Genomic DNA, 27,009 nt, shown 5'->3' on the forward strand with positions numbered 1-27,009 from the left:
AGCCCTGTCGCGCCCCCGGCTCCCAGCCGCGCCGGCCCCAGCTCCGCGGGCCTGCCCGGGAGGAGCCCGGCCTCGCCCGCCCCGCGCCCCGCGGGCGCCTGGAGGACGCCGGCCCCCGGGGCGGTCTCCCCCGGAGGACGCCGCTGGCTGCCGAAGTGGGGGACCCAGTGGGGCTTTTGCTTTTCTGGAGTTGGTGCAGCCTGGAGGTACTCGAGGGGAGTAGCGTGGGGCTGGGCAAGTGGAAGGGATTCCCTAGGAGACCGAAAGTCACGCTGATTTAGCCGAAGGCGAGGACAAAATGACAGCGGAAAGCACTTTTTGTCCTTTTGTTTGGGGAAGCGAGAACTGTTCGGGAGTTTAACTTGGCTTTGGGCGGGGGGGGTGTGAATGCGAAATACCGCGAGGACAGACCTGAGCGTGGTCCCGAGCTGGAGAGAACTTCGGCGGGGAGCTCCCCCGAGGACGCCGCTGCCCGACGTGCTGGGACAGGAAGTCGAGACTTGGAAAGGGCGAAGAGAAAAGCGAGCGGAAAGTTTGCAGGAAAGCTTTGTTGGTGGAGAACTGAGGGCTGCGAAGAATGACAAGAAGATCAGTTTTGGCCGGCTCTGGAATTTAACGAGTTCTTGTAGCAGCGCCCTGGACTCTTAAATTCTAGTGGCTCTGTGCATTTCTGTGAACGCCTAGAGAGGACAAAAACGGCCAACGAGAAAGTCTTACTTTGAAAATCGAGTGGCCAGGAGTTATTTTTCTCTTAGAGGCCATACCGGAGGACTGTGAAAAGGAAGCCGCCGAAAACTGTGTCTTACAGAATTGACAGTGGATTTTAGATTTTTCACAGGAATTTCGAGATCTTTACTCTAGAACTGGGGGAAAAAGAATCTGAAGCTTAGAGAGTTGGAATGTCACTGAAGAACAAAAGGCCGGAAATGTCTCCGTGATTAAAGGTGGTTAAAGAAGAATTCCAGGAGCTTTTGTTGTCAAAAAAGTCATAGGAACGACTTTAAAAGTATGAAACTGTTAGGTATTACTGCGTCCTCGCTTTTGCTTACGTTTGTTAAACATAACAGCAGTAAGGGTTTATTGGAATGGGCTTTTTCCGCTGTTGAAACAGCAGATCTCTTAATTTCATATTGCTCCAGAAAAAAACTTGAGCTATCCCTTTAAGGGGTTCTGCTTTTGCTATTTTTGTTGGCATTTGAAAGATTGTGGAGGCAGAAAACTTTCTGGAATGTCAAAAAAAAAAAAAATTGCTGGAACTCTTAAGTTGAGTATTTCCAAATGTGAGCGCTAAGGGGCGCCAGTTATTATTATTTTTTTTTAACATGAGAAATGTTTGGAGCAAAATGTGTAACATACTTAGTAAGCTGATCTGTATTAAATTTAGTTGAAATTTAAATCACAGTAAGTCATTTTATGTGTCATTTCGCGGACTTACTGTATTTATACTAGAAAACATATTTACGAACAGTGAGCACATTCTTTAACATTATGGGAACAATTTTATTACATTTCGAAAATATGCTTTTTCTGCCTTGGTATATTTTGGTAAAATTAAAAGTTTTAGTAGTATTTATAAAAATTTCTTTTAAGGTTATTTTTCTTAAGTACAGTTGTTTAGAAGGAATCCTTCGTAGACATTGAAATGAAAACGTGTTCTCACGATATTTAGGGTTAAATAAAGTTGCATTCTTTGAATTAAAATGTTTAATCAAATGACAGGAGGTTATAAAAAAATTGGAAGTATTTTCACTTTGTGTATCCTATTTAAAAACATACATAATTTGAGTTTCTCCGATTCGTTGTGAAAGGCTTCTCGCTTTACTTTTATGTTGATCTAAAAATCTCTGGTAATTTGGAGTTCTCTGTTAAAAAGTTTCTAATGTTGGCTTCAATAATTTGTAATCTTCCAAATCTAGAATTCCACTTAGGTCATTATCTCTAACAGGTTTTTTGTTCATTTCTCTGTAGTTGGAGATCGCAACTGTTTGCGTTTTAAAACTTGGAGACCCCTAGCTGAGGATGATACATTCTAAATAATTTTTTTTTTTCGTTTAACGTGGTTTACTCGATCCCTTATCTTGGTCTATCTTCAGTTTTAGCCTTTTCAACTTCCCGGCCTAAGTAAAGATTGCTTCTGTGTGGTAGCTGGGATGTTTAAAATGGACAGCATAATGACTAGGAAGTTTGATTGTTTTTTTTATCAGACCAGTACAAACATGCAGGAAAAGGGGCTATTCCTTAGTGTGGAATAAGCTGCTTCCTCTAATTGTTAGCTTTATTATAAACTTAATTTGACTTAAGAAAAATACAGTTTTTGAAATGCATCACGTGTTTTTGGGCCAGATGATTTAATTCTGAAAATTTGGCAACTTGCTTTGCCCCTCTGTGGCCTGTCACTGTCCAAAACAAATTAATCATGATTTCTGTTTGTGGTTAGGAATTACATTTTCCTTTTCCATGTGATTGGCGGAAAAATTTTTTCAATTTAGATAGAGCTGTAAATTTTATGTTGATGACTAATTTAGTCAAGTTAAGGTACTGGACTTAACAGTAGATGTATTTCCTGATAATTAGAAATTTTGAATGATTATTTAGGAATTCTATTAAATTTTTTTTTAAGTAAATTTCAAAAAATTTGCTTGCCAGTCTGAGAACTTTTATTTGGCTAGTTACAAATTTGGGATTTACGTGTGCTAGATTTTCTTAGTTGATTAAAGCTTGAATGCTTTAGATTGAGCATTTTAATTCCATGCCAAGTTAATCTTTAGCTTATATTTTGACTTCGGACATTCTTTTTGGTTTTTGGATTTATTTTTTTTGTCTGGAGAGGGGAGTAGGTAGGAATTGCCAGACGATTCTCTAAGTGTCTTCACAGTTCTTTTAAGTTGTGAGTGCTTTCTAGGTTGGACCACTCACATAAAGGACGTAATTTCAGTTGTTTCCAATACTTAAGAATCTTTCGTTGAGGCTAGAGATGATTACACATAAAACCGAGGTTTTAAAGTCTTAAAACTGCTCTCTGGAGAGAGGTTTCCAAACTGAATCCTGGGTCCATCCATGGGAAAGAGTAGTTATTACAAGTTTTTTATTTAAAAAAAAAAACAAACGACTTTCTTTGTCATGAAAAAGAAACTCATGCAACAACAGTACTTGAATGCAAATTCTGTTTTTATAAAGTATTGCAATTAGAATTGAGAAGGCCACAAATGAAATCAGTTAGACTTAAAAATTTCAGATGGGGGAAAGGAAAGAACTAGGGATTTTAAAATCAGATTTTGAGTTTTCATTTTTTAGGCATAGGGAGGTTAAAGATGATGGGAAAATTAAAAATGCATTGTATGGTTTATAAGTAAAGCTAGCCTAAATCTTTTGTGAGTACTTGAAAAATTAGTGTGTGGCTCAGAAAAAGTGAGCAAACATGTTAGATTGCATTCTGCATTCCTGATTTGAGAAACGCATTTTCATTTTCTCACGGTCTTTGGGGGGGGATAATTAATTTTCTTTCTGACCTCAGTTTTCTTTCCCTCCCTTAAAAATGTGGGCAAAAAAATAATTTTAAATAAAAACTTGCTTTACTAGTTAAGATTTTTCCATGTTACTGTTTATTTCCATTTATTATGCATTCAGTATTGAAAATGTCTTATACCTTTGGTTTTCTTGCACTTCAAAATTTTTTTGCAGAGGAGAAATCTTGTCTACAAATGCTTTGTTTCAAAAATTATTGGCTATTTGTATTGAGAGGACTTGCTGTATAAGTTCATTACAATTTTAGGTTTTTTTTTTTTCTGGAGCCTTGTTGACAGTAATCAATCTCTGTAACAAACAGATTTTATTTACTTAAGTTGCGGTAATTAATCTTTTCTTTAGGAAGAAAGATTTTGCCGTTGTACACTGGCCCTCTGACTTAATAGTGATGAGAGAAGGACAGGGTGTTTATAATCAGTTGTCCTTCCATTATTTTTCTCCTCACCCAGGAGGTGTCACCAGCTCTGTAAGGTAATAACGGAAATGATAACTTGTATCCTAGGTCATTTATTCAACATTCATTCTGTACTTTTGAAGCTTAAGTCTCCCTTAGGCAGAATATATATTCAAAATGCATGTACATTCAGTGAGGCAGAAGGTGATTCCTTTTTCTTACCTCTATTCAATTTACGTGTTTTGTAGTAAAAGCTGTACTCCCAAGGATATAATGTAATTGAATTAATAGAAGTAGGTCTCTTTGCTTAATTGCCTTTGCTAGTGTGTTTGGTATGAGCACCTTTTCTTAAATGGCTTTGAGAATATAAAGTGAATACAAGTTAATTTGTTTTTTTTAATGTTTTGTATACATTATGTTTGTTATTATCCCCCCACTTGTCACTGTCCTGAAGCTGATTGCAAAGTGCATCAGTTTTTCATAAGAAAACATGGCTTTTTGTTTACTTTTTAAAGGGAAATAGATGCCTGTGACAAAAGACAAGTGTGCTCCCTTCCTCCCCCAACACACACCCACACCCATACACCCTGCCTTTATTGGGCACCTTTTTTGAAGTCAGTATATTTAGATATGTAAGCTTTTTGTTTGTTCTTTGACCTTTTTTGGCCCTTAAGAGAATTACACCAGTGTGATCATAGGGACAGCTTTTTTTTACTCTGACTGGAACATCTTTTAATTTACTTGGGAAATTTATTATAGTTAATACAATTTGGTTTATGATGGTGCAGTTATAAGTAAAACTTGTTTTTGTTGGAGATGGAAAACGCTATGCCTCTTTTGAGTTTTATTCGTTTGATAATCTAAGTGACAGAGTTCCCTGAGCAACTTTCTGTCGTTGGTATGTCAACTATTATGAAAATATCCAAGGATCTGTGTTAGGGCCAAGGGATCAGGATAGTAAAGAAACCTATGCCAAGAAGTTAGAATTATATTATGTACCGACTTTTTATTTTTGTGATTGACGGGACTTCATTATTTTTTCTGATCCTTCTCTTTTTTTTTTTTTTTTTTTTGACATCAAGACAATGTATTTTTCCCTTTATGGGAATGCTTTTTTTAGGGCATGTTTATACTCCTTTTAAAAATTGGCATTTCAGTTTTGGGGCCCAAAATACCTATGTTGTTTGATGTCCAAGTAAGATTTTTACGGCTTTTTTCATTTAGTAGAAAGCAAACGTGGCATTAAACTTTTTTTCATTGTGAATGCATTTTGTTTTGTTAGTGTGACTGTGCTATGAAAGTTGACTGTAAATACAATCCAGTGTGTGTTAGGTACTACTGTCTGTGTAGTTATCATCATACTTCATGTTGCAATACTATCTCTTTTTGTCTGCCTATCCTTATTAGAACTAGTTCCTTGAAAGTGCCCATCTCATAGCCTGGCACACGTACACTATCAGATGTTTGTTGAATTAATAAATAGGTGGACATTGTTATCCTCTTGATTTCTATTTTCTCTGAAGTATGGGATTAGGCCAATTATAATTTGTGATAGTTTTGGGAAATTACAAAAAAAGTACACGTACTTTTAAGTGATTTTTTTTAGAAATCTTACAATGTCATTTGCAATGCCTGTTCTCAAGAAGCTTTTTATTTATTATTTATTTATTTGACAGAGAGAGAGAGAGAGAGAGAGAGCGAGCGAGAGCAGGAACACAAGCAGGGGGAGTGGGAGAGGGGGAAGCAGGCTTTCCGCTGAGCAGGGAGCCTGATGCCAGGCTCCATCCCAATGACCTGAGCTGAAGGCAGACTCTTAAGGAATGAGCCACCCAGGCGCTCCTCTCAAGAAGCTTTTATCTTCGTTTTGCTTTAGTACCTTTGGTGTGAATGAGAACTAGAAAGATAAAATTGCTTTACTTGGGCAATAGTTTTCAGCCAGTCCTTTGTACAAAGTATTATCAGTCCTTAAGCAGAGAGAAGCTGTCAGTGACCATCTCAGCCCTTAAAAGTTTTGGCACTTTCAAATTAGCTTAAAGAAACACCTGTTTAAAAAATTGCTATTTGTGTTACTGCCACATATGTTTATACTCAGCTTTCTTTTCAACTAAAACCATTCATATAATCCTTATTTATCCTGAACACATCAAAGCAGCACTTAGGGACCTGGAATCTTTCCCATATACTTACTGTGTTCTACAGAGTACAAGACCTACATATCAGCTGAATGTTGACTTTTATAGGTAATTGACTAGAGAAAAGGTTTACCTACATAATCCCATAAATGCCAAAACTTTTTAAGAGCTGAGATATGGGCAGTGACAGCTTCTCTCTGCTTACGGATTGGTAGACCTGAGAAAAGTTTTTAGCTAACTGAAACTTAACCCTCTTAAAAGCAGTGTGCTTTTCTGCTTTAGCCCTAACAGTGTTTTAAAGTAAATCTGTCATGAATTTTTTAACAAATATATAGCTTGCAGAAGATAAGTGATTTATCCAGAATTCTTGTAATTAACAAGCAAATGATTGTGCTTGGTGGTTTCATCATTTCTTCAGTTTCCTGAAGTAGCAACTCTAGTTTGAAATTCCAGAAATCCTATCAAGTCTAGCAAAATAAACAAAATTTTATGTTCATAATGTTGCCCTGTATATTGATTCTAACGTACGTGTTTTATTAAACTAAATTTTGTGACTTGTGAAATGAATCTTTTGTAACATTTCTATCACATTATTTATGATAAAGCATAATTTGTCAGTTTGGATGCTTTTCAAGGGTACTACTGAAGTGTCAGAAAAAAACATCAAAATGTAGTTAAATCCATAAAGCGGTCTCATGTTATATGGCCATGGTAGTAAGGAAAGGGCTTGTGTGTGTACACACATGTAGGCACACATGTATGTAAAGGGAGACATGCAGTGAAGGTGAGCTGGCCTTGAATCCTTGAGAAGAGTGGGTGTTGGGGCTGGTGAATTTCTAGAACAAGGACGGTTTTCGAAGTAATGAAATACCTGCTTGGTCCCAGGATTGAAATGATTATGTATTAACAGTGAAAAAGGGTCTTATTAGCAGGTCCTAAGTAAACACCTTGCTTTTGGCTTTCATGCGGGACAAGTTGTTGTAAAGATTGGGCACGATCACCTGGTCAGTGAGATTATTGGGGAACTTTTGGCTTTTAATCTAACTTAAGAGTTTAAAATCTATAGAAAAATTTAATAAAGATATGTAACACATGTATATATATTTATTAACATTTAAGAGTACTAGGAAAGTGCTGATTTTAAAAAGCAAAGTTTTACAAAATTTTTATTTGAAATCTTTCTTCATTAACTCTTATTGTCATGATTTATGGGGACTCAGAATGGTTTTCCCAAGGGCATTTGAGGAGATGTATAGATGGAAAAAACTAGGAAAATGGAAAACATTTCTTGGATGCAGTTTAGTGTAGGGAAAACTAAAATAATATCAAAAGATCATGGAATTTCAGAACTGCAAGGGACCTGGGAATCAAGGGAAATCTTTCTCTTATAGGCGCAAAAACAACTGAGCTCTGGAGAGGTTGTGACTTGTCCACATCACAAGGCAAGGTAGTATCAGAGTTGGAGCCAGACCCTCAGTTCTACCTTCTTTTTGGTGAATGTGTCACTCTATAAGTGGAACTAGAGAAGAAAAACCCAGAATAGTTCCATGTGTTAAAAAGTTGGCTGTGCTGTCTTAGGTTGTGAACATGAAGAAGAAAAAAGTAAATGGGAGTAGTGTTAATTCTGTAATATGTTGGACTTGGGCAAATACTGGTCAAATTCTTGGAGCTAGAATTTTTTTTTGAAGGTAAAATTGAGATAGGCTAAAAGTGAGAAAGTAAAAGTGTTTAGAGGGTTTCATTCATTTACTTAAACTTTCTTTTTTTTTGGTAAAGATTTTATTTATTTGAGAGACAGAGCATAGAGGGAGAGGGAGAGTGAGAGGGAGAAGCAGACTCCCCGCTGAGCGGAGAGCCCGATGCGGGACTCGATCCCAGGCCCCTGAGATGATGCCCTGAGCCGAAGGCAGACACTTAACTGACTGAGCCACCCAGGCGCCCTTACTTAAGCTTAATAACCATAGGATAGAGCCTTAACTCTTTAAGGGTACAAAGCTAGTGTGTATTTTTAATATTGTTGGTATTATTACTGCAGTTACTATTTTTAATAACCGCTCAAGAGGAAACCTAACATTTCTGACCGGAAGATTTAATATAAAGGTTTACTATTGCTAGGTGATTCAAGGCAGGAATATACCCTTGGTTCACTTTTACATTAGCATAGGGTGGTTCACAGCATCGCTACCAACTCTGAAGAGTACCTGTCAGGAGGTGGATGATGATGAATTAAATGGAAATGGGAGCTGCACTAGGTAGTCACTGCATCCCGTTCCTGATACCCATATTTGAAGCATCAACTGAGTCTTTCAAGTATATTTGAAAATAAGTATAAACCACAATCCCTTGCTTGCTGTGTTACAGTAATTGTATCACTCTGAGAGAATTGTTACATGGTAGGTAAATTAATTTTTTAAGAAATAAAATTTCACCCGAAAGCCAAATGTCAGTTATTTGGAAATTGACTGTTGCAGTGATGCTCCAGTTGTTATGACAGGTATTCAGGTGTCAACTGTATAATAAGTGTGCATATGTATGCATGTATGAACGTGTGAGCCATCATAAAGATAAAAATGAATTTGTGTTTCTGTCCATATACTAATGAGACCATGTTGCAAGTAGTAAGAATTCTTTGAGTAGTAGACCTGAGATCTAATCAAGAGTTTGCAGTTAACTAGTTTGGTGATCTTGGACAAGATATCTAATCTCTCTCAACCTGGGATTCTTCATATGTAAATGGAATTATCAACCGCCTGGCCAACTTCAAATTAAAATATTTGGAGGCTGGAGAGTATTATATGCAAAAGAACTTCTCAGACTGTAAGGTAGCATCATCTAATTTCTGTTGATACTTTGAGGTTTTTGATAGGATGGACAATGAGGTATGCAAGGCAGCTTGTAGAGAATGAAAGAAGAAAAGAAAAAGGTAATTTATCCACATGAGTATCCACTAGTTGTTATGTTCATGAGAATCCCTCACTACTAGCATTCTGGTAGTCTAGAAGGTCCTTTGAGCTGAAATATCTAATATTTTTTGAGAAGTAGAATCTGACTTGGTATTCATAGATGGTCGGTTTTATGCGGTGAATGGGAGGATGGAGGATGTTCCACGAGAAGAGAAAGTGCTGTAGTGTCAAAACAGTGGTGATGGGAGATTGAAAGATTTTCAGAAAGTGTGTTCAAACTCAAGTTAGTTGGAATGGCAAATACGGAGGAGAGTTAATGAGCAGAGCCAGCAGCCTAGGTACGGGCTCTATCACGGTAGGCCTTGAATGCCAGGATGAACAGCAGACATTTTATTCTGAGCTTTGTAAGGAACCAGTGGAAGGCTTGTATTATTTTGGGGTGTCATAATGAACTCTTTGAGGGAAAACTAATGACATTCCATCTCTGTATTTATGTATCTCTTTAAACACTAACATCTTCCTATATATATATAACAGCATCACACTGAATAAAATGGGTCAGTCCTACACTTCATGTAATAACCAGTCCATATTCAGATTTTTGTTGTTATCCCCAAAGTATTTTTTATAACTGGCTTGTCCAAACCAGAGTCTGACTCAGGACCCCACTCATTGAATCTGGTTGTTAGGACTTTGTCTTTTTAATTTAGAACCATCTTTTTTATGGCACTGCTATAACTTCCTTATCATTGGAATTGTTCTTTTATGCCCTGTGTATCTAGTACTTGGGAAGTTAGGTTTAAAGGATTGAATAGGTTCAACTATACATCATAGGTGATGCTATGCACTTGATTTGGCAACATGCTGGGGGCCTGCATCTGGTTTCCACCATTAGTGAAACAGACGAATATCTGGGTTAGCCTGGTCATAGAATGATTCTCCTGCCGTAGTTAGGTAAAGCTTTATTTCAGCAGCAGGGAATATATTATTATTCTGAAAATTGTTACTGTTGGAAAGCCAGATAGATGCTTATTCTTAATTAATTATTGGTTGGTTCTCGAAGTAAAACGTTGGTTTGCTAATTGCCTCAGACGGTGACCAGTGAAAAGGTTTTATTTCTAAGTAGTTGCAAAATCTCTACTAAAAGTTTTTCTCCTTAAGAACTTTTAATAGTGAGGAAGTTATGTTCCAGCAGATGGAGATATTAGTACACAAAAGACAGTGTTTAGTGATTAAAATTTGTTGAGAAATAACTCTCTTACGAGAATAGGAAATTTTTTCCTTTAAATTGTAAGAGGAGAGTTGCTCAGGACTATGAGAAGTAATAATTATTAAATTTAATATTTAGAAGTGTCATGTAAATCAGTTGTTTTAAGAGACCATATGTTAGATGTTGACTATAAAATGTGACGGGATTAGGACATTCCATTGAGTATAGTAATATTCTGGAATATAGTTTCTGCCTTTACAGCTTAGTTGTTTGAAGGTTTTTTGTTTGTTTTAGTGCAGGACTGAGTCAAGTCTGTTGGAAAGTATTCTACTTGTATGTTTTCTTTGCAGTTCTAAAGTCTTTAACCAGGCAGTTGATTGGTTTACTAATGTAAATGAGAAAAAAAAAACCCTGAGCCATAGTTTACTACTGTATGTTATATGAAGAGAAAGTTCTTTTGGGGCTTATAGTTTTATTATAGTAATAAAAAATTATCAGCAATAAAAAGGTAATCTTATCTCACTTTATGGCATTCTTTGTCAGTATTTTTTAGTTAGGTAAATATTATATATTTAAAATATAGCTTGCAATTGTTAAGAAATACTGCTTATTTAAGTTCCTTCTTAGATATGATATGGAAGTATGTGTTTTGGTTAATAACGCATTTAAATTATATTTTCCAAGTTGTTATTTCGAGCTTTTTTTTAATTGCTGTATCAGTTGTAAAATACTTTTCTTCCTTAATCAGTTGACATTGAACTCAGACATGAGAGAAGTGTTTGTATGTAGAAGACCAGGGAAGAGGGTATCAACTGTGATAAATACCTTTGTAGAACTGATAATAACTTGCATTTTACTTCTTTCTCCCCGGTGTTTTTTCTTTTTTGTTATTCATAAAATGTAGAGAATTGAAGATGCAAACATTTTCAGTTCACCTTTGACAGTAGTGTGGTTTGTGGTCTCTGAGCCCTGGGAAAGGTGGTGGTGAGGGCAGAGAGGTGTCCTAGCATATTGTCTTTGAACCTCAATGCCATGTATTATTTTTCAGGGAAAGTTTTTCCCTGTGGCCCGTTTTGTGTATACATTTTAAAAATTGTTTCTTATAGTCAGAGTATATGAGAAGCATAGATTTCTTCATTCTAGTAATCATCGTAATATATGTTAACAAGGAATTAAACACATAGATTTTATTCTTACAGCAAGTATTCTTCATCTTATGGAAAAGAACTAAAATGTACCAATTCAAAAGTAAAAATTACCCAGAATTCAGTGATAATCACTCTTAACATCTTGGCAAATTCTTTTCTAGACTTTTTTCCCCCTTCTCGATTTATGGATAAAACACAATTGTGATCCTACTGTAGTGTCATCTGTTTGTGTTTAAGTAAATTACATCAGGAGCATGTTCCCCTGCCATTTCATACTCTTTGGCAATATAGTTTTATGTTAACATAGTTCATCTTATAGAGGTATATTATAATTTACTTAAGTGTTCGACCTATCACTTTGTTTTCAGTAAGCTTGTGTGATAATATCAAATGTTTTTAGAACCTGATTACTCACTGTTTAAAAAGCCTTAGGTTACTAAAGATTGTAATGGCCCTGTGAATACCAAGCTCTCTTATTTTTGCAATGTAGTTAATTGGAAATCATTTTATACTGCATCCTGGTACAGTAGAAAGTGATTACTGTTATGTGACATTTAATTCTTGAGTAATGTCAGAGTTGCATATTTTGCTTATTTCTTAATGACCTGACATATTAATTTGAAATTTTTTATTCTATTCACACCAGTAAATTTGAGTGCATGTTATGTGTAACGTATGAGGTCTGCAACAGAGCTTCAAATTCATTCCTTACCTTCAGGTTGTCTGAGTAATAGGGTAGATAGTATAAAAAGAAAGTAATATAAGGGAATATAACCAAGAAAGGTTGAAAGCCTGGAGCTAAGATCACGTTAGGCTGGGGAGATACGGAATGTTTCAGGAAAAGAGGTAAAATTTCACCTGGCTCTTCCAGGATAGATAGGATTCAAGTGGAGAAACGGTAAGGGAGTAGCGGTAGTATTCTAAGAGGCAGGGAACACTCTCCTTGAACGTGAGGACATTCTGGGTAGGAGAAAGGAGTAAATTATTCTAGATCTCTTCTGTAGAAAGCTTTAAATTCCTGGAAAAAGATTTCATCCTGTTGATAATGGGAGACCCATTTAAGGCTTTTCTTTTTACATCTTAGTTTTTTTCCCTTTTATCTGCCTCCATATTTCTCTTTAGTATGGATTCATTGATAGATTGCTCTGCTTATTGCATATTTTTAGACTTTCTGGACTTGCTCCCCACCTTACCCCACCCCAGTATTTTGCCTCTTAACTTCTATTTTTTAATTTTTTTTAACCTGTGCATGCTTAGTTTGGCTTTCTATTTTGTTTGGATATACTTAACTCACTCTTTTTATGATAGTTCTTTTCTCTGTGTGTCTTTTGGTGATTGTGTTGGGTTTAGGTGACTGGAGGAAGGAAGTTTATCTGGAATTAGTGAGTGTGTGATTTGTAGAACTGGTGAGTCCAAGCTCTAAACTATAGATGAGTTGCTAGCATATCTTGTCCTGTATGTATGGCATGGGTTTTTGCCAGAGGCTTGCCCTTCATCTTTCTCTCCATTTGCTTTTGCTCTAATGGCTTGAAAGACCTAACAATCTTATATTGGATGGGAGAGATTGAAGATCTGCTAATTTAACTCTGAATTGAGGGAGGCTATAGGGGAAGTGTTTGCAAAGTGTGTTCCATGTAATACTGGCCTCCTGAGGTAGTCTGAGAATAAAAGTAGTCAAAGAAATGCTGCATATTCTTTTGTGAATTCAACATGTGGCGACATGTTAAATATCCAGGAGCTGCTAAAGGAAGCTGACTTGGTTTAAATGAGCATTTTCTGAAATTACTTGGTAAAGGAATGCCTTTTTTCTTTCTTTTCTTTTTGGAACTAGTGGTCTGAGGATACATTATGGTAAATATTAGAGGATTATAAAGACTGTGGATCCGAGGGAGAAGAGGGTTTAAATAATAATTGTTTGGGAATCTTAATTTTTGGCTGAGAATACTGTCTCAAGTCAGATCAAAGTACTCTCTGAAAAAGATAGTTAAATTTCATTTAGTTTGGGATTATTTCAAATTCCATCTAAAAGGAAGCAAGAAAAAGCATCCTTTTTGACTTTATATAACAATCGCAGCAAATGGTTTCTATAGTGAATTTTGTTTAATTCAAAGTGTTATTTAAATAAAAATTTAGACTTGCTATTTTTAAATAATTTTCTAAATGAAAGAAAATTAACAATTCTGACAACTTAATTGTAAAATTTAAAAATACTTTAAAATAGGTAATGCACGGAGAAATGTTGACTGTTTTAATGTATGCCTGGTTTAAGTCTAATATTTTTAAGTTGGGAACTAGTGAATTGTTAGGTCAAGAGGAGTTTTGAACAGAAAAATACTTATCTTTGTTAGATTGTTCAATAAACATTGAGATGCAGTGATATAGTAGTTTTGTAAGATCTGTAAGTCAGTAATTAGATGAGTTTTTTCTGTTAGATTTTAATCTGTAGGATATCAGCTCTCTTTTTGTTGTTACAGCAATTACTCATTCGTACTATAAAATGAAGTTTTGATGACATTTATAATTAGCAGTCTTTAAAGAAGGGTAAGTGTAAGGGTGGATGGTAGAATAATAGCATTTCATCTGGAAGGCCCAACAGATTTTCATTAATTTCTAGTTCAAAGAAGAACCTATAATTCAGAGATTTGAAGTTGGAATGGATCTCAGTGATCACAGTTCCATCTTTTTGTTACATATCTAAGTGTAGTTCATTTACAGAGGGTATGAGGTTTTACAAATTAGAAACTGCTGGCTTCAGGAATGGTAGTTGCTTTGGCGCTTGTGACAGAAATATGTCTGTAAGTGGTATTATTAGCCAGTCAGAGAATATCTTTGGGCCTGATCCCCTCTATGGGGAATGATGTTATGACTGATGATTGGTGTATTGTGACTACCTTCTAAAGTGAGTAGTCTAAATTATTTTAAATTTTGTTTCAATACTTGAAATATCTACCTAGGGATTTTTTTTTTTTTTTTTTTTTTTGAGAGAGGGAGAGGAGGGGGGAGAGAGAGAGAGAGCATCTTAAGCAGGCTCCATGCCCAGTGCAGAGCCTGACACAGGGCTCAATCTCATAACCCTGAGATCGTGACCTGAGCCAAAATCAAGAGTCATACGCTTAACCAACCGAGCCTCCCAGGTGCCCCTCTACCCAGGGTGGTTTTTTTAACTTTTCCTGTAAATAAGAATAAAATTAAGATTAAAAAAAAGAAAAAAAAAATAATGCATACAGGATATTGTCATTAAACTGATGTTAAACACAAAAGGCCCTCCTGGGTTCATTTTCCAGCCAGCTGACTCTGGGTCTAGATACAATTTAGTGTACATAGCAAAGGAACTTACACTGTCTGTATTTTATACAGTATTTTAAAGTCATTAGTTAGAGTAAGCTCTCTATTTTCCCCCTTGTAGATCTAGGTTATTTGCCCTAAAATAATGGGATAAAAGTCTCAGGTAAACTTAAGGGAAAATGAGAAAGCCACTTAGTGTCTTCTAAATACTCAGTTCAGATTCTCTGTCATTGCTAGACTTAGTATTTAGACTTGTATGTGGTGATGTCCTGTACAGGTTGTTTCATAGGCTAGTGTAAGCTTATCTAAATTTTGAAGGGTGATAAATTTAGGGGAGGTATCTGCAAAAAGCATTTTATGTTGTTGTTTCATGAATCCTGAATAAAAGAAAAATGAAAAGGGGAAGAGAGTAGAAGATAAGTGGATCCTGTAAGAGAATGACAGTAATTAGGAAGGGTGAAAGTAAGATCTGAGTTAGAAAATCCTAAGTTTGTTTTTAGGTTATAGAAAAATGTATTTATTTTACTGGGTAGTAAGGGACATTGAGAGTCTTATTTTTCACGTTTCATTTTTATTCAAGGACTAACACCATTGATTTTCTTATTAAAATATACCTAACATATATAAGATATGCCACATGGTACTGCAGATGTGTGTCAAGTTGTTCAAATTTGAATATACAAAATTTTTAGTCACTTTATCTGTGGATGTTTAAAGCACTGGAGCAAGTAAGTAATAATTAAGAGGAATCTCAAAGTGAAATCTTTGATTTTGTTAACCAAGAGTCTCTTTGATTGTTAATACTGTTATTTATTGAATAACAAGTACATATATCCTGAGTGTAAACTAGAAAAATGATATGAATGTGGGCAAAAATGGTATGTATCAAATTTTTAGAATGCTACCTATAAAGAGAAATATTTTGTTATGCACATATTCATATAACTAAACAGCTAAAATGAAAGCTTCATGAAATAATATTTGTGTTTTGTCTCTGTTACAGTGTAATCTGTTTTCCCAATATCTATGTCATTTCTGTATCTTAAAAATTTATTTTAGAGAAAGCGTGTGCACACGTGCGCATGGTGGAGGGGCAGAGGGTGAGGAAGAGAGAGAATCTCAAGCTCAAGCCGACTCCTCGCTGAGTGGGGAGCCTGATGCGGGGCTCGATCTCACAATCCCGAAGTCATGACCTGAGCCACAGTCCAGGAGTTGGACGCTTAACTGACTGAGCCACCCATGTGTCCCCCCCATTCTGTGTCATTTAAAAAGTGTTGGTTGTGACTAATACTATAGAATTAATGGGTTATGACTTGTGTAGTTTTAGCAAAACTGATGTTGACTCCTGCTATAAACTTAGTTTTCAGCAAACTTTTTTTTTTTTTTTAGCACTTTCTCTAGCACTTTTTCTAGCACTTTCCTGGGTGCTGTGGATACAAAAATTAATTAAGGCATAGTCCAGTACTTAAGGAGCCATGTATGGAGAGAGAAATGAAATAAGAAACTGCAGTATAGTGCTTTAACTACTGTGACAGAGGCAGACACAGGTTAAGATGGAAGGGATCACACCATTTTCTAGCAGGTAGATGGAAATTTCTTGGAGGTTCACATATTAAATAACCTGATAATTCCTTTGATTATAGGCTTCATTTAATGTGAAATTTAGTTCTCTCCCCCCCCCCATAAATTCTAAAATGGATACTATCACGTTCACTGGACTAAGAGATTTCTGAGTTTTTGGCATAAAAGCCAAGTTTGTAAAAGTAAATGTTAATTTTATAGATAATCTTGAAAAAATCTAAATCTTATAAAGAGTAATATTGTGTTCTTAATTATGTCATGGTGACTAGCTTTAATGACTTTATTTGGGAAATACTGTTTTTTTTCCTGACTTTCTTTTACCTCCAAACCTTATATTGTGACTTACTGAGAAGGTAGAGTTAGGTAGAAGGGTTATATAAGTATAAACATTATCTATCTGTATATCTTATAATTATTTTTGACCATTGGCTGTTTGCCCAGATAGTGAAAGTTAAGCTGCAAAGCAAATCATGAACTTTTAAAGAAGATGGATACTTAATTATCTAACACTTAAAAATTATTTTGTCATTTTATTGAAATTTGGAAATATTCCCTATGTTGACTTCTTGTGGTTGATTCATTCACAGTAACACTGAATATAAAAATTACAAGATTGGTTGCATTTTATCCAAAAATTAGGTTCTGTGAGTTACAAAATTGTTAAGTTTCTCCTGTGAGTGATGTAGGCTACTACATCAGGTTGAGGAAGCTAATGTCTGAGTGGATGTGGTGGTTGTCTTAGAATGTTTTTGCCGTTAGCAGTGAAAAATGTTTTTCTTACAGTTCTTGTGCAGCAGGCCGTGGAGTAAAGCACATTTTTATAATAAAGGTGATGAATTTAATCGCAAACTGGCAGCCAAATGGAAATTGCAGACCTTGATACTGGGAGAAAATTGCCTATAAAGCAACTCTTGAGGGAACAGGCTTTAAATTTATCCACCCATTTCGACATTGAGGAGAACATAGGAATCACAGGATATTTTGCTTGGCCTGCTTAGTTCAGATGAATGACACTTGAACATTCTATTTAAGAGCTAAAAGATGGTTGTTTTAAAGTTGCTTACGCTTTGTACGTTAAAGCCTTAACCATATAAATTTTTATATTTCATTAAATATCTAAAACATTGCTGACTTTATATTTCAGCACATGATTTGCCTAATGAATTGAAATCCATTTACTACATTTATGGTGATATGCTGTGTAATTTATGTTTCTGCCATTTGTATGATGAACTACAGTCTTAAAGGATGCAGAATACTCCGGGTTTATAAGTAACATTCAGTTGGTAGAATGTCACATAAACTATCAGTCTTAACTGGTTTATATTGTGTTTAAACAGTTTCTATTATAAAACTTAAACACAATGGTAGAGTTCCTATTATGGGAAATCTGGGCCTTGTCAGTTTTTACTCTAGGTGACTAATGCTTGTCATTTCTTAGAGTAACCTAACCCTTGATTCAACATACAGTATTCAGAGTGTTTAATCCTGAATTTTGGTATATTGTACCATGCATTTTGGAGTACACTTTCTTCCCATGGTACATACATTTGTTAACAGATATCTGTGTCCAAATTAAGAGAATTATGTGTGACTGTTGGAATGTGAGACCTATTCGAAGGTTGGTAAATATTTAAAATGAAAAATGCTAATGTAAAATATAAAAATAATATTTTTTAGTATACGTCCTGAAACTATTGGGTTCTAAGGTAATGGAGGATTACTTCTAGGAGGTTATTAGATTTTACTTGGATACATAATCCTGGTTAATAAATTATATAACGTACCATGCTACCTAGAAAATTTAATAAGAGTATAGCTGTGGTAAGTCTGTTAAGTACAGAATAATAGAAATGTTTAATTTTGAAGTAAATGTGGGAATTTAATATTTGATGGTTGGAAAAAGCAAGAATAGAAGGAAGAAAAAAGTTGTACACATTCTCTGGATTTAGGAAACAGTTTATTGAGGTTGTGCACATGAGACTGAATGTATGAAAACCTGCAAGAAATAGTATTACTTCTTGTTGAAAAAAGTTCTGGTTGTCATTAAAGTACTTTCATTTAAGTTACTTTAATTGCTAGACTGATTATGATACATCCATATGAGAAGTAAGCCTCCATGTGATGTTGAAGATAAATTAGAATGCTTAGCCATCTCTGACATTTACAAAGTTCAAAATAAATCAACACCTCTAGGGGTGCCTGGGTGGCTCAGTTGGTTAAGCGCCTGACTCTTGATTTCCGTTCAGGTCATGATCTCTCAGGGTCCTGAGATTGAGCCCTGCTTGGGGCTCCGCACTCAGCCCAGAGTCTGCTTGTCCCTCTGGCCCTGCTCCTCTCCCTGCTCGTGCTCTGTTTCTCCCTCAAATAAATAAATACTTAAATCTTGGGCACCTGGGTGGCTCAGTCGTTAAGCATCTGCCTTCGGCTCGGGTCATGGTCCCAGGGTCCTGGGATCAAGTCCCACATCGGACTCCTTGCTTGGCGGGAAGTCTGCTGCTCCCTCTCCCGCTCCCCCTACTTGTGTTCCCTCTCTCGCTGTGTCTCTCTCTCTCAAATAAATAAAAATCTTTAAAAAAAAAGTCACTCAATACCTCTATTTTCTTATCACTGATACAATTTGGCTTAGGTAGGCTGTGGCAAGCTTAGAATTCAGAGATAGAGCCTAAAGATAAATATTCTTTAAGCTAGGCCTTTATGAGATACAGTATAATTATTTTAACTCTAATGTTCCTGATCCAGTAAATCAGTATGTGGAAAGCTACATTTTCAACTTCAGGAAAAAAACTAAAAATTTTAACATACAAGATGAAGTTAGAATAAGGTATATGGAGTATCTATGAATCACATACATGTGTAAGTATTTATCTATTTTAGTAATATATTTAATGTTTTATATGTTATACACATATATGAGTATAACGTGTGTATAATTCCTACATAATTTTATTGATAAAAGTAGTATATGTGTATACACATACATATATAGTACTTATTTCATTAAAATTACCACTTTTCTGTAGCAAGATGGCTGTAATTAGTTGTTTATAAGCTGATACTAAATTTCAAATTCCATAGTTACTGGTGGGAGTTTACTTTTTTAAAAGGGTTTTTTGGTGATATGTTTAAATTCACATCCAAATCTACTATTGTGATAAAGGTGACACCTATTTTAAGTTATTAAATTATAGTTATGCAAATATATATTTACAGGCCAAACTGTTTGCCCAATTTTTCTTCCCCCAAATTACTCATTTGAGGTTAAAGTAATCTTAAACTCTGGAAAAATGGTTAAACCAAAACAGGTCAGATCCTGATGCAAAGAGCTCTTAACCTTTTTAAAGTGTGTTCTGGGAAAGTGCTGTAGAGAATGTCTGCTCCAAGTATTTAAGAGTCATTTTTAATAAGCTGAACGTACTGTGGCATTTGTATTTGAGTAGTGTGTAAGCTTTTCTGGAAGACGTGGTTGACTGTTTGAGGAGGTGCTTAGTAAAAGTGAGTTGGAAAAATTCAGCTGTATCTTTTGTTACTTCCTACCTCCACTTTGCCATGTATGATGAGTTTACATGTGAGAAGTCATTTGCAAAGAGTGTTTGTTGGTAGATGCCTTTTCTCTGTGCCTTTTATGCCTCTAGAGTCTGGGAAAAGAACAGAGTGTAGTAACAGATACTCATTAAATCAGCAGTTACTATCTTTCAGACATATCTGTCAAGTTAACAGCATTTCCAGAATACATGATTTTATATCACAATTATCATTAGTAATGATGATATGAACATACTTAAGTTTGTGTATCAGGCACTTTTTATAAACATATATTCGTTACCTCATTTAATCTTTACAGATTCCATTTTATAGATGAAATGAAGGCAGACTGAGGTATTCCAACAGTTTTTATCAAAGATCGCATTTTCAGCAGTTTCTTTCTTTCTTTGTCATAGATTATTATTTATAATTTTGTAGTCAGCTGCTTGGTAATTTTTTTAAAAAGTAAAATGTTCTCTGACTTGTGAACTGTTATTAAGTTAGTTCTGCACAAAGACCTGGAGACTTGGAGTTTTTCTTGAGCAACTGTAACTATAGTTGTGAGAAAGGTGATGGTCTGGTGATTGTGTCAATAGCTTGCTTTATTTGACATTGTCATTCTTTTCATAAGAGAAAAAATACAACATACTCAGAATGCAGGAAGTATGTTAAGTTTCTTTCAAAGCTTGTTCCATTTAATACTGATACTCTGAAAGTTGGTTCACTTTTTGTTAAGTCTTGATATTCTGATGTGCCTCTTACTGCAGGTTACTACTAATGCCTCAAGGCACCTGTGAATTGGCCTGGGTTTGAAGAATTTCATGGCCTTTTCCACTTCCTTGCTTAAAAAAAAATGTGCTGGGGAGTGCTAACGTACATCTTACTCTTCTGTTGCCTATGAAATTCTCCAACAAAAGATGATATATATATCTTGCTATGCTTACTCTTAGTAGTAGTATGTGGTTTTAAACCACAATTAGGGAGGAATTCATTTTTAGTGAGTGGATTTCACTCGTTTTCCAGTGTGATGAGTTTTGAGTGCTGTTTGAAATAGGTTGCTTTTAGATTTTGGTTTATATCTGTACATTTTCCACTTGCCCCTACTAAGGCAGGCCTTGGTAAAGATAGAACTTTTGTTCTTAGAAATTCTGTTCATTACGAACTTTCCACGGAAAATTTTGTGTTGGTTTTAAGAAACAGATACCTAATTTGCATAGTAAATTCCATGTCTTTAAACCTTAGTGGGCTACTCTAAAATACACAACTGTTCATTGACCTCTGCCTTTGGGAGTTTTTGAGTAAATGAAAAATTACCACGAGTGAGAAAAACAGAACCACTTGCCTGGATAATTACAGGCATTACTAAAAATAGCAGTCCAGTAGAGATGGGATTAGGAGTCAGAAAACTAAGGTTTGTAAAAAATCCTTGAGGGGGACATATGCATATATTCTAAGCATTTTTCATTTATCAGCTCCATCAACATAAATATGTATCATTAGAGTGATAAGTATACATCATGTTTTTTTTTCTGATTTTATTCTCTTTTCCTTCATAATAATTAAAGTGAGGGTTTACATACCTAGAATCCAGTTTTCCCTAGCATGATCTTTTCTACTGTGGAATCGAAAGAAACCATAGAACTCTGGCTTACTCTTTAAAAAAAATTACTTTGTCTAGTGTTCAGGTCCAGGTATTTATATCCCAGGACGCTTAGCCGCATCTGTCAATCACTTCTAGCCCTCTAATCTATTTACATAGAAACCAGTTCTTACTACTAGAAGAATTCCCCGGGCAGGAACCATGTTGCTTACCACGGTCATGCTAGCACCAAACACAATGCCTTATACCATAGAAAAATAGAATATATTCAGTCAATAATTGCAGTTTGAGTATGTGCCAGAGACTTTACAAATACTATTCTATTTGAAAGAATTTTTTCTCTGAAACTCAGAAATTTAGGTCTAGAGTTATCTTAGATGGTCCTTATAGATGATAGAGTAAACGTATACCATGTTGTTGAAGTATGTGTGACTAAGTCCCTCCAGAGCTTAAATGAGACTTAATCATTCTAGTTTTAATTTGAATTATACGCTTCTTTCTTTCCTTCATTACTGTGTATATCTCTCTACTTTTCCCTCTTTATATCTGCAATTTCTACACTCTTCTCATCTTTTTTCCTCTATTCTGTATGGCTTTTACTGTATTCTTACACTGTTTTTCCCATTATCAAGATGGGACAGTAATGTTGGAGAGACACTGTGATAATGGTGGCCTAAATTTGGATCCTGACTTTTTCACTTACAAGTTACGTCCTCTTTGGTCAAAGTGTTTAACCCCCAAATCTTAGTCTGTTAACTATAAAATGGAGATGAGAATAGTACTTACCTGTAAGGAAATTCATCTTAGCTATACAATAAAGTGTTGACTTCCAAGGCAGACTTTGAGGGGCCGGAAGTTAGATCTCATTACTCTAAATTCTGTTTAAGAGATGCTGTGCCTCCTCACTAGTTGTATGCTACCATTACCACCACCAGTCAACTCTGTTTCATTCCCAGTCTAATACCTTGCTGTGGCATTTAAATCAGGCCTGGGAAAGGTCTAGATAAGAGGAAAATAGTGGCAGAGTGTAAGCTGGATAATTTGTCTACAAAGGGGAATTCATTTTAAACTGTCTTCTGTAGAGAGGCCTCCTTGTGCCCTGTCTGAATGTCTGGTTGGCTTGCTTTCTAGGGGGGGCTTTGTCAGACATGTCTACTCTTAGAAGACCAGTCTTGAGCTGGAATGTGAAGTCCAGAAGGAGTAGGAGCTCTTTTTGAATCTGAATTTTAGCTTCCTATTTGAGGACTCCCATTTTCCCTGAATAATTACTTCTGAGAATGTCTCTCCTTACCATATAGACCACATAACCACTGAATACAACATAATACTTCTAATATTTGTCTGACTTAGATTGTTACAGGATGATAATGAGGAATAAAAGTTCAGTAAAAGCTAAAATTCTTATTTTGCGATATGAAATATGTTGAGGTACTTCCTTGAGGTCATACCTAGATGAGTACTCTACTTCAGGTATTATTTTTGCTCACTTAGTGTGTGATAGAGCAAGGTCCATGTCTGTTTTTGCATCTGAGTATATCCCTAGGTCTTTTGGCCAGGACCTAGCTCATAGTAGGTATACAGTACATATTTGTTGAATGCATGTATGAACAACCAATATCCCTGTACCACAGATTATTAAAGACACTTAAAAAGAAACTCCCAACTGTACATAATTCAGACCAATCCATTTTATAAACAGTTTGTACTTTTAGGAAATAAAATGGAAAAAATTTATTTTATTAATATTTTTACCAAATAAGCTTTGAACAGATTGTAAACTGTGCAGATTGTAAATATAGAGGTTATTAAAAAAAAAAAAAACCTCAAGAGGAATGAATCATTATAACTCCTTTGGTGCAGTCCTGAAAAGGGGCAGTCTTTTCCTCATGGATTAGGGTTTTTTTAAAGCTAAGCCCATTCATTTAGATGCTTGTGTATTTTATCTTGTCATTTGGTCTAAAACACACCAGAGGAATTTAACACTGATATAATGAACATATGTTATTAACTAAGTGTTTGAGATGCTCACAAATCCTGAATAAATACAGCAAGCCCTTTTGAGAAGAGAAGTGCTTTTCTGTTACTTTAATGGGAAGGGGAATAAGTCGTGAAGCTAATAACCTCTTGATGCTTGAGTCAAGTTTCAAGCATGTTTTTGTAGCTTTGCATGTTTTTGTACTAATTGTCCTGCTAAGATTGTTCAAAAGGTGCTTTTTCCCCAAGGATGCAGATCCTTGGGAATATAGCAAAAGACAAAAGCAAAGCTATCTATCTTTCCGGAGTTTACATTCTTATGTAGGAGACAGGCAAGAAACAATAAATACATTCTGTGATATATTAGACAATATGGGTTCTGAGGCTACACTGAACAGGATAAAGGAGATAGGGATGTTTTGGATGGCTTGGAGCTGGTTGTGGTTTTGAATAGGGAGATCTGACAGGGAGATCTGGGTGGGCCTCCCCGAGAAATTGATGTTAGCACAGAGATTTGAAGGGGGTGATGGAGTGAACCATACTGCTCCCTGGGGCTTTCCAAGAGGAAGGAAGAGTCCGTGCAAAACTGTGAGGCCAGGACTTGCAGTTCCTTGTGTGGCTGTAGCTGTAGCTGTGAGTGAGGAATGGGGGTTGAGGGGGTGTGGTGAACTGGTTAGGAGAGTAGGTCAGGGAGGTAAGGGGGGAGGCGGGGAGCTTCTGTGAGGACCTGGGCTTTCACACTGATTGAAACGGTAAGTCATTAGAGCATTGGTGAAATGTGGTCTGGGCAGCTTTCTAGGAGTCTGTGAGGTCCAGCTATTTTCATAATAGTACGTTATTTGACTTTTTTACTCTCATTCTCACTTGAGTTTATTAGTGGAGTGTTTCAGAGGCTATATGCTGTGTGGTATTGCAAAAGACTGAATTCAGAAGAAGATATGAGGGGAAAAAAAGATGAGAATTCCATTGTCTCTGTTAAGGGAGACATTTAAACAATTTGCAAAAATAGAAAACTGTGCCTCTCCTCACTATTTTGTTTTGTTGGATAAAATGTTTTTTGTTAAAATGTAATGGGGTTTACTCTTATGTTAAAGCGAATCATAAGTAATTTAGATACTTTAAAGTTTTGATTTGTAGTATGGTTAAGTATTAACAGGTATAACTCTCAGAAACACAAGCTCTTTATAAAGGCTCCTTGAAGTAATTTTTTATGCGTTGAGTCCTGAGACCAAGAAACTGTGAACAGCTCAGAGAGTTTTGAGCAAAGGAGGGACATGTCACTTTCATTTTAACAGGCTAACTCTGGAATATAGAGACGAGGCTGACAGGGGGAATGGTGGAAACAGGGAGACCACTTATGTTATTTCAGTGGTTTAGGTGAGAAATGGATTGTGGCTGGAACTAGGGTGGTGGCGGGTAAAGGGGTCAGTGGGATTTTGGGTATATTTTTTAAAAGGTGTGTAAACAGTATTTGCGGGTGGATTAGATATGATGTGTGAGAGAATGGACTTGCCAGTTTTTGAGATCAGGAGGAACAGTTTTGGGGACAGATAGGAGTTTGGTTTTAAGTTTGTCAAGATGACATGTTTAGAAGACAGTTGGATATAGGCATTTGGGAGTTCAGGAATGTCCTTGACCAGGATTTTTCTTGTATTATTTTGGTAATGTTTTTGAATGATAACATTTAGTTTCCATTCTAATAAATTAAACTTTTATGATCTCAGAAGAGTGCTGTATTCTGCATTTTAAAAACTCATATTAAAATTGCATTCTAAGAATATTGTGATATGATAGTAAAATGTATACTTTTAAGAGGCAGTAAGAATGTAGTAAATATAGCCAGTAGCATACACAACATTACTTAGATTTTCTGAATCTAATTCTTTGTAAAGTAAAACAACTTTTATTTCATTAAAGGGGATCATATTAAAATACCATATTAAAGTAATGTTTTCGGTATCAATTATGTTGACATCTGAAGGTACTGTATATGTTGCTCTTGTTACAAAATTGGAAGTTTTTTAATTCAATCTCAATGCTTGCTGTAAAGGACCTTTGGAATATCATCATATACAGTAGATTGTTTATTATGGCCTAAAAAAACTCCTTAGCTTTTTTAGTATGAGGGATTTCTCATGTACATGGGCTGCTGTAACACCTGTGAGTGTCATTTGACATTTGCTTCAGTTTGTGGAATTAAGGTGATGTTCAGATACACAAGGGGTGCATGATTACTGATCTTCGGTTGTTCCTCCATTGAGCTTAGGAGGAATTTGGAATACAATTGAAAAGGATAATTAAAAAATCAAAGAAATTGTTAGGTAGGAAAAGCAACCTACCTCTACCCCTCCCCCTACACAGACATAATTCCTTCAAAATTTTTGGGAGTTCTGTTTTATTTTCACTCATTTACCAAATTTCTTTTAAAGCCCTAAGTAATTTGGAGCTTGAGGAGGATAAAATACATAGGGCGGACCTCTCCTCACCTCCCACAAAAATAAATTTGTAGAGCCTGGTTATATGAGGATTTGGTGCTTTACAAAGATACTATTTAAAATAAATCCTGGTGTCCATTAGTTTAGGACATTTTGAAATGTAAATTCTGGAAGGAGTAGATCTGTGGTTCTTGATTGGTTGTTGAGTTTATGCAGCCTTTTCCTGTGGGGTATTGATTACACAGAGGGCACAAAATGAGGTTCTCAGAAGAAACACGAAGGTGTCCGGACTCCTAATTAATAGAACTGATCTGGTCTAACCTGATTTTACGGAGGAGGAAACTGAGACCCAGAGGGTTAAGTTCAAAGCCACATAGCTAGATCTTGCAGGGAATCAGAAATAAAATCTAGGTTGCATAAATTCAAGGCCAGTGCTTTTTTCCTTTCTACGTGTGGTTATTAAGAAAGGTTCTGTTCCTATAGAAAGATAGTTTATGGATTGTAGTCTTCATGTTCTTAAGGCAAGTTTAAAGTACATGCATATTTTAAGCAGTAACTGCTAAAGAAAATCTAAAAGATTATTTTGAATTAAAGAGATTATTCTTAATGATTTTGAGATCCCCAGTTTTATTGGTAAGCAGGCATTTTTTTTTTTTCAAACACTAGAAAAGTAAGCCATTTGCATGGCTTTCATTCTCTCCCATAACTATCCCCCCTCAGTGAGAATAAATAACTCTGAGGCCAAAGTAAAAACTTTATTTTGCAGCAAATTTAGACTTACACAGAAATAGAAATATAGCACAGAGGTTAATGGTAAGAACTCAGATAACCACAGTACAATTAAGGGAACTGGGGAATTAACATAGATACAATATTATTAACTAATTTGCAGCTCTTATTCAGACTTCACCAATTTTCCTATTCACGTCCTTTTTCTGGTACAGGATCCAATCCAAAATCCCACACAGCATTTAGTAGTGATGTCTCTAGTATCCTCCAGTCTGTGACAGTGTCACATTCTTTTATGATGCTTTTCTTGATATTTTTTAAGATAACTGTCAGTTATTTTGTAGAATATTCTTCAATTTCAGTTTGATGTTTTCTCATGATTAGACTGAGGTTGTGCGTATTTGGCAAGAAAACAACAAAATGACTGGCCTTTTTCAGTGTGTCATACTAAAGGTATATATCTTACTGGTGACAGTATTTGATCACCTGGTTAAGGTGGACTCTGCCAGGTTTCTCCACTGGATAGTTGCTTTTTTCCTTTGTAATTAGTAAATGACTTAAGGGGAGA

At 35.7% G+C, this 27,009-nt stretch overlaps 1 protein-coding gene across 9 annotated transcripts in view; it reads left to right on the forward strand.

Annotated features, from left to right (window-relative positions):
* Window positions 1–418: 418 nt before the first annotated feature.
* QKI (QKI, KH domain containing RNA binding) overlaps window positions 419–27,009 on the forward strand; it is a 161,956-nt gene continuing 135,365 nt past the window's right edge. For 5 of the 9 annotated variants that reach the window (XR_012378647.1, XM_025866588.2, XM_073894206.1 and 2 more), the window contains exon 1: window positions 994–1,021. Coding sequence is in view for 7 of the 9 variants with exons in the window: in XM_025866588.2 (XP_025722373.2) it covers window positions 1,009–1,021 (13 nt within the window). In the remaining 2 variants the exon portion in view is untranslated. Of the gene's footprint in view, window positions 1,022–27,009 lie in introns of all 9 variants that reach the window. The other 4 variants (XM_073894200.1, XM_073894201.1, XM_073894205.1 and 1 more) reach the window with 2 other exon arrangements.

Source organism: Callorhinus ursinus, unplaced genomic scaffold, assembly GCF_003265705.2.
Source record: "Callorhinus ursinus isolate GAN/ISIS: 27379988/994484 unplaced genomic scaffold, GSC_fseal_2.0 scaffold6, whole genome shotgun sequence".
Lineage (NCBI taxonomy): Eukaryota > Metazoa > Chordata > Mammalia > Carnivora > Otariidae > Callorhinus > Callorhinus ursinus.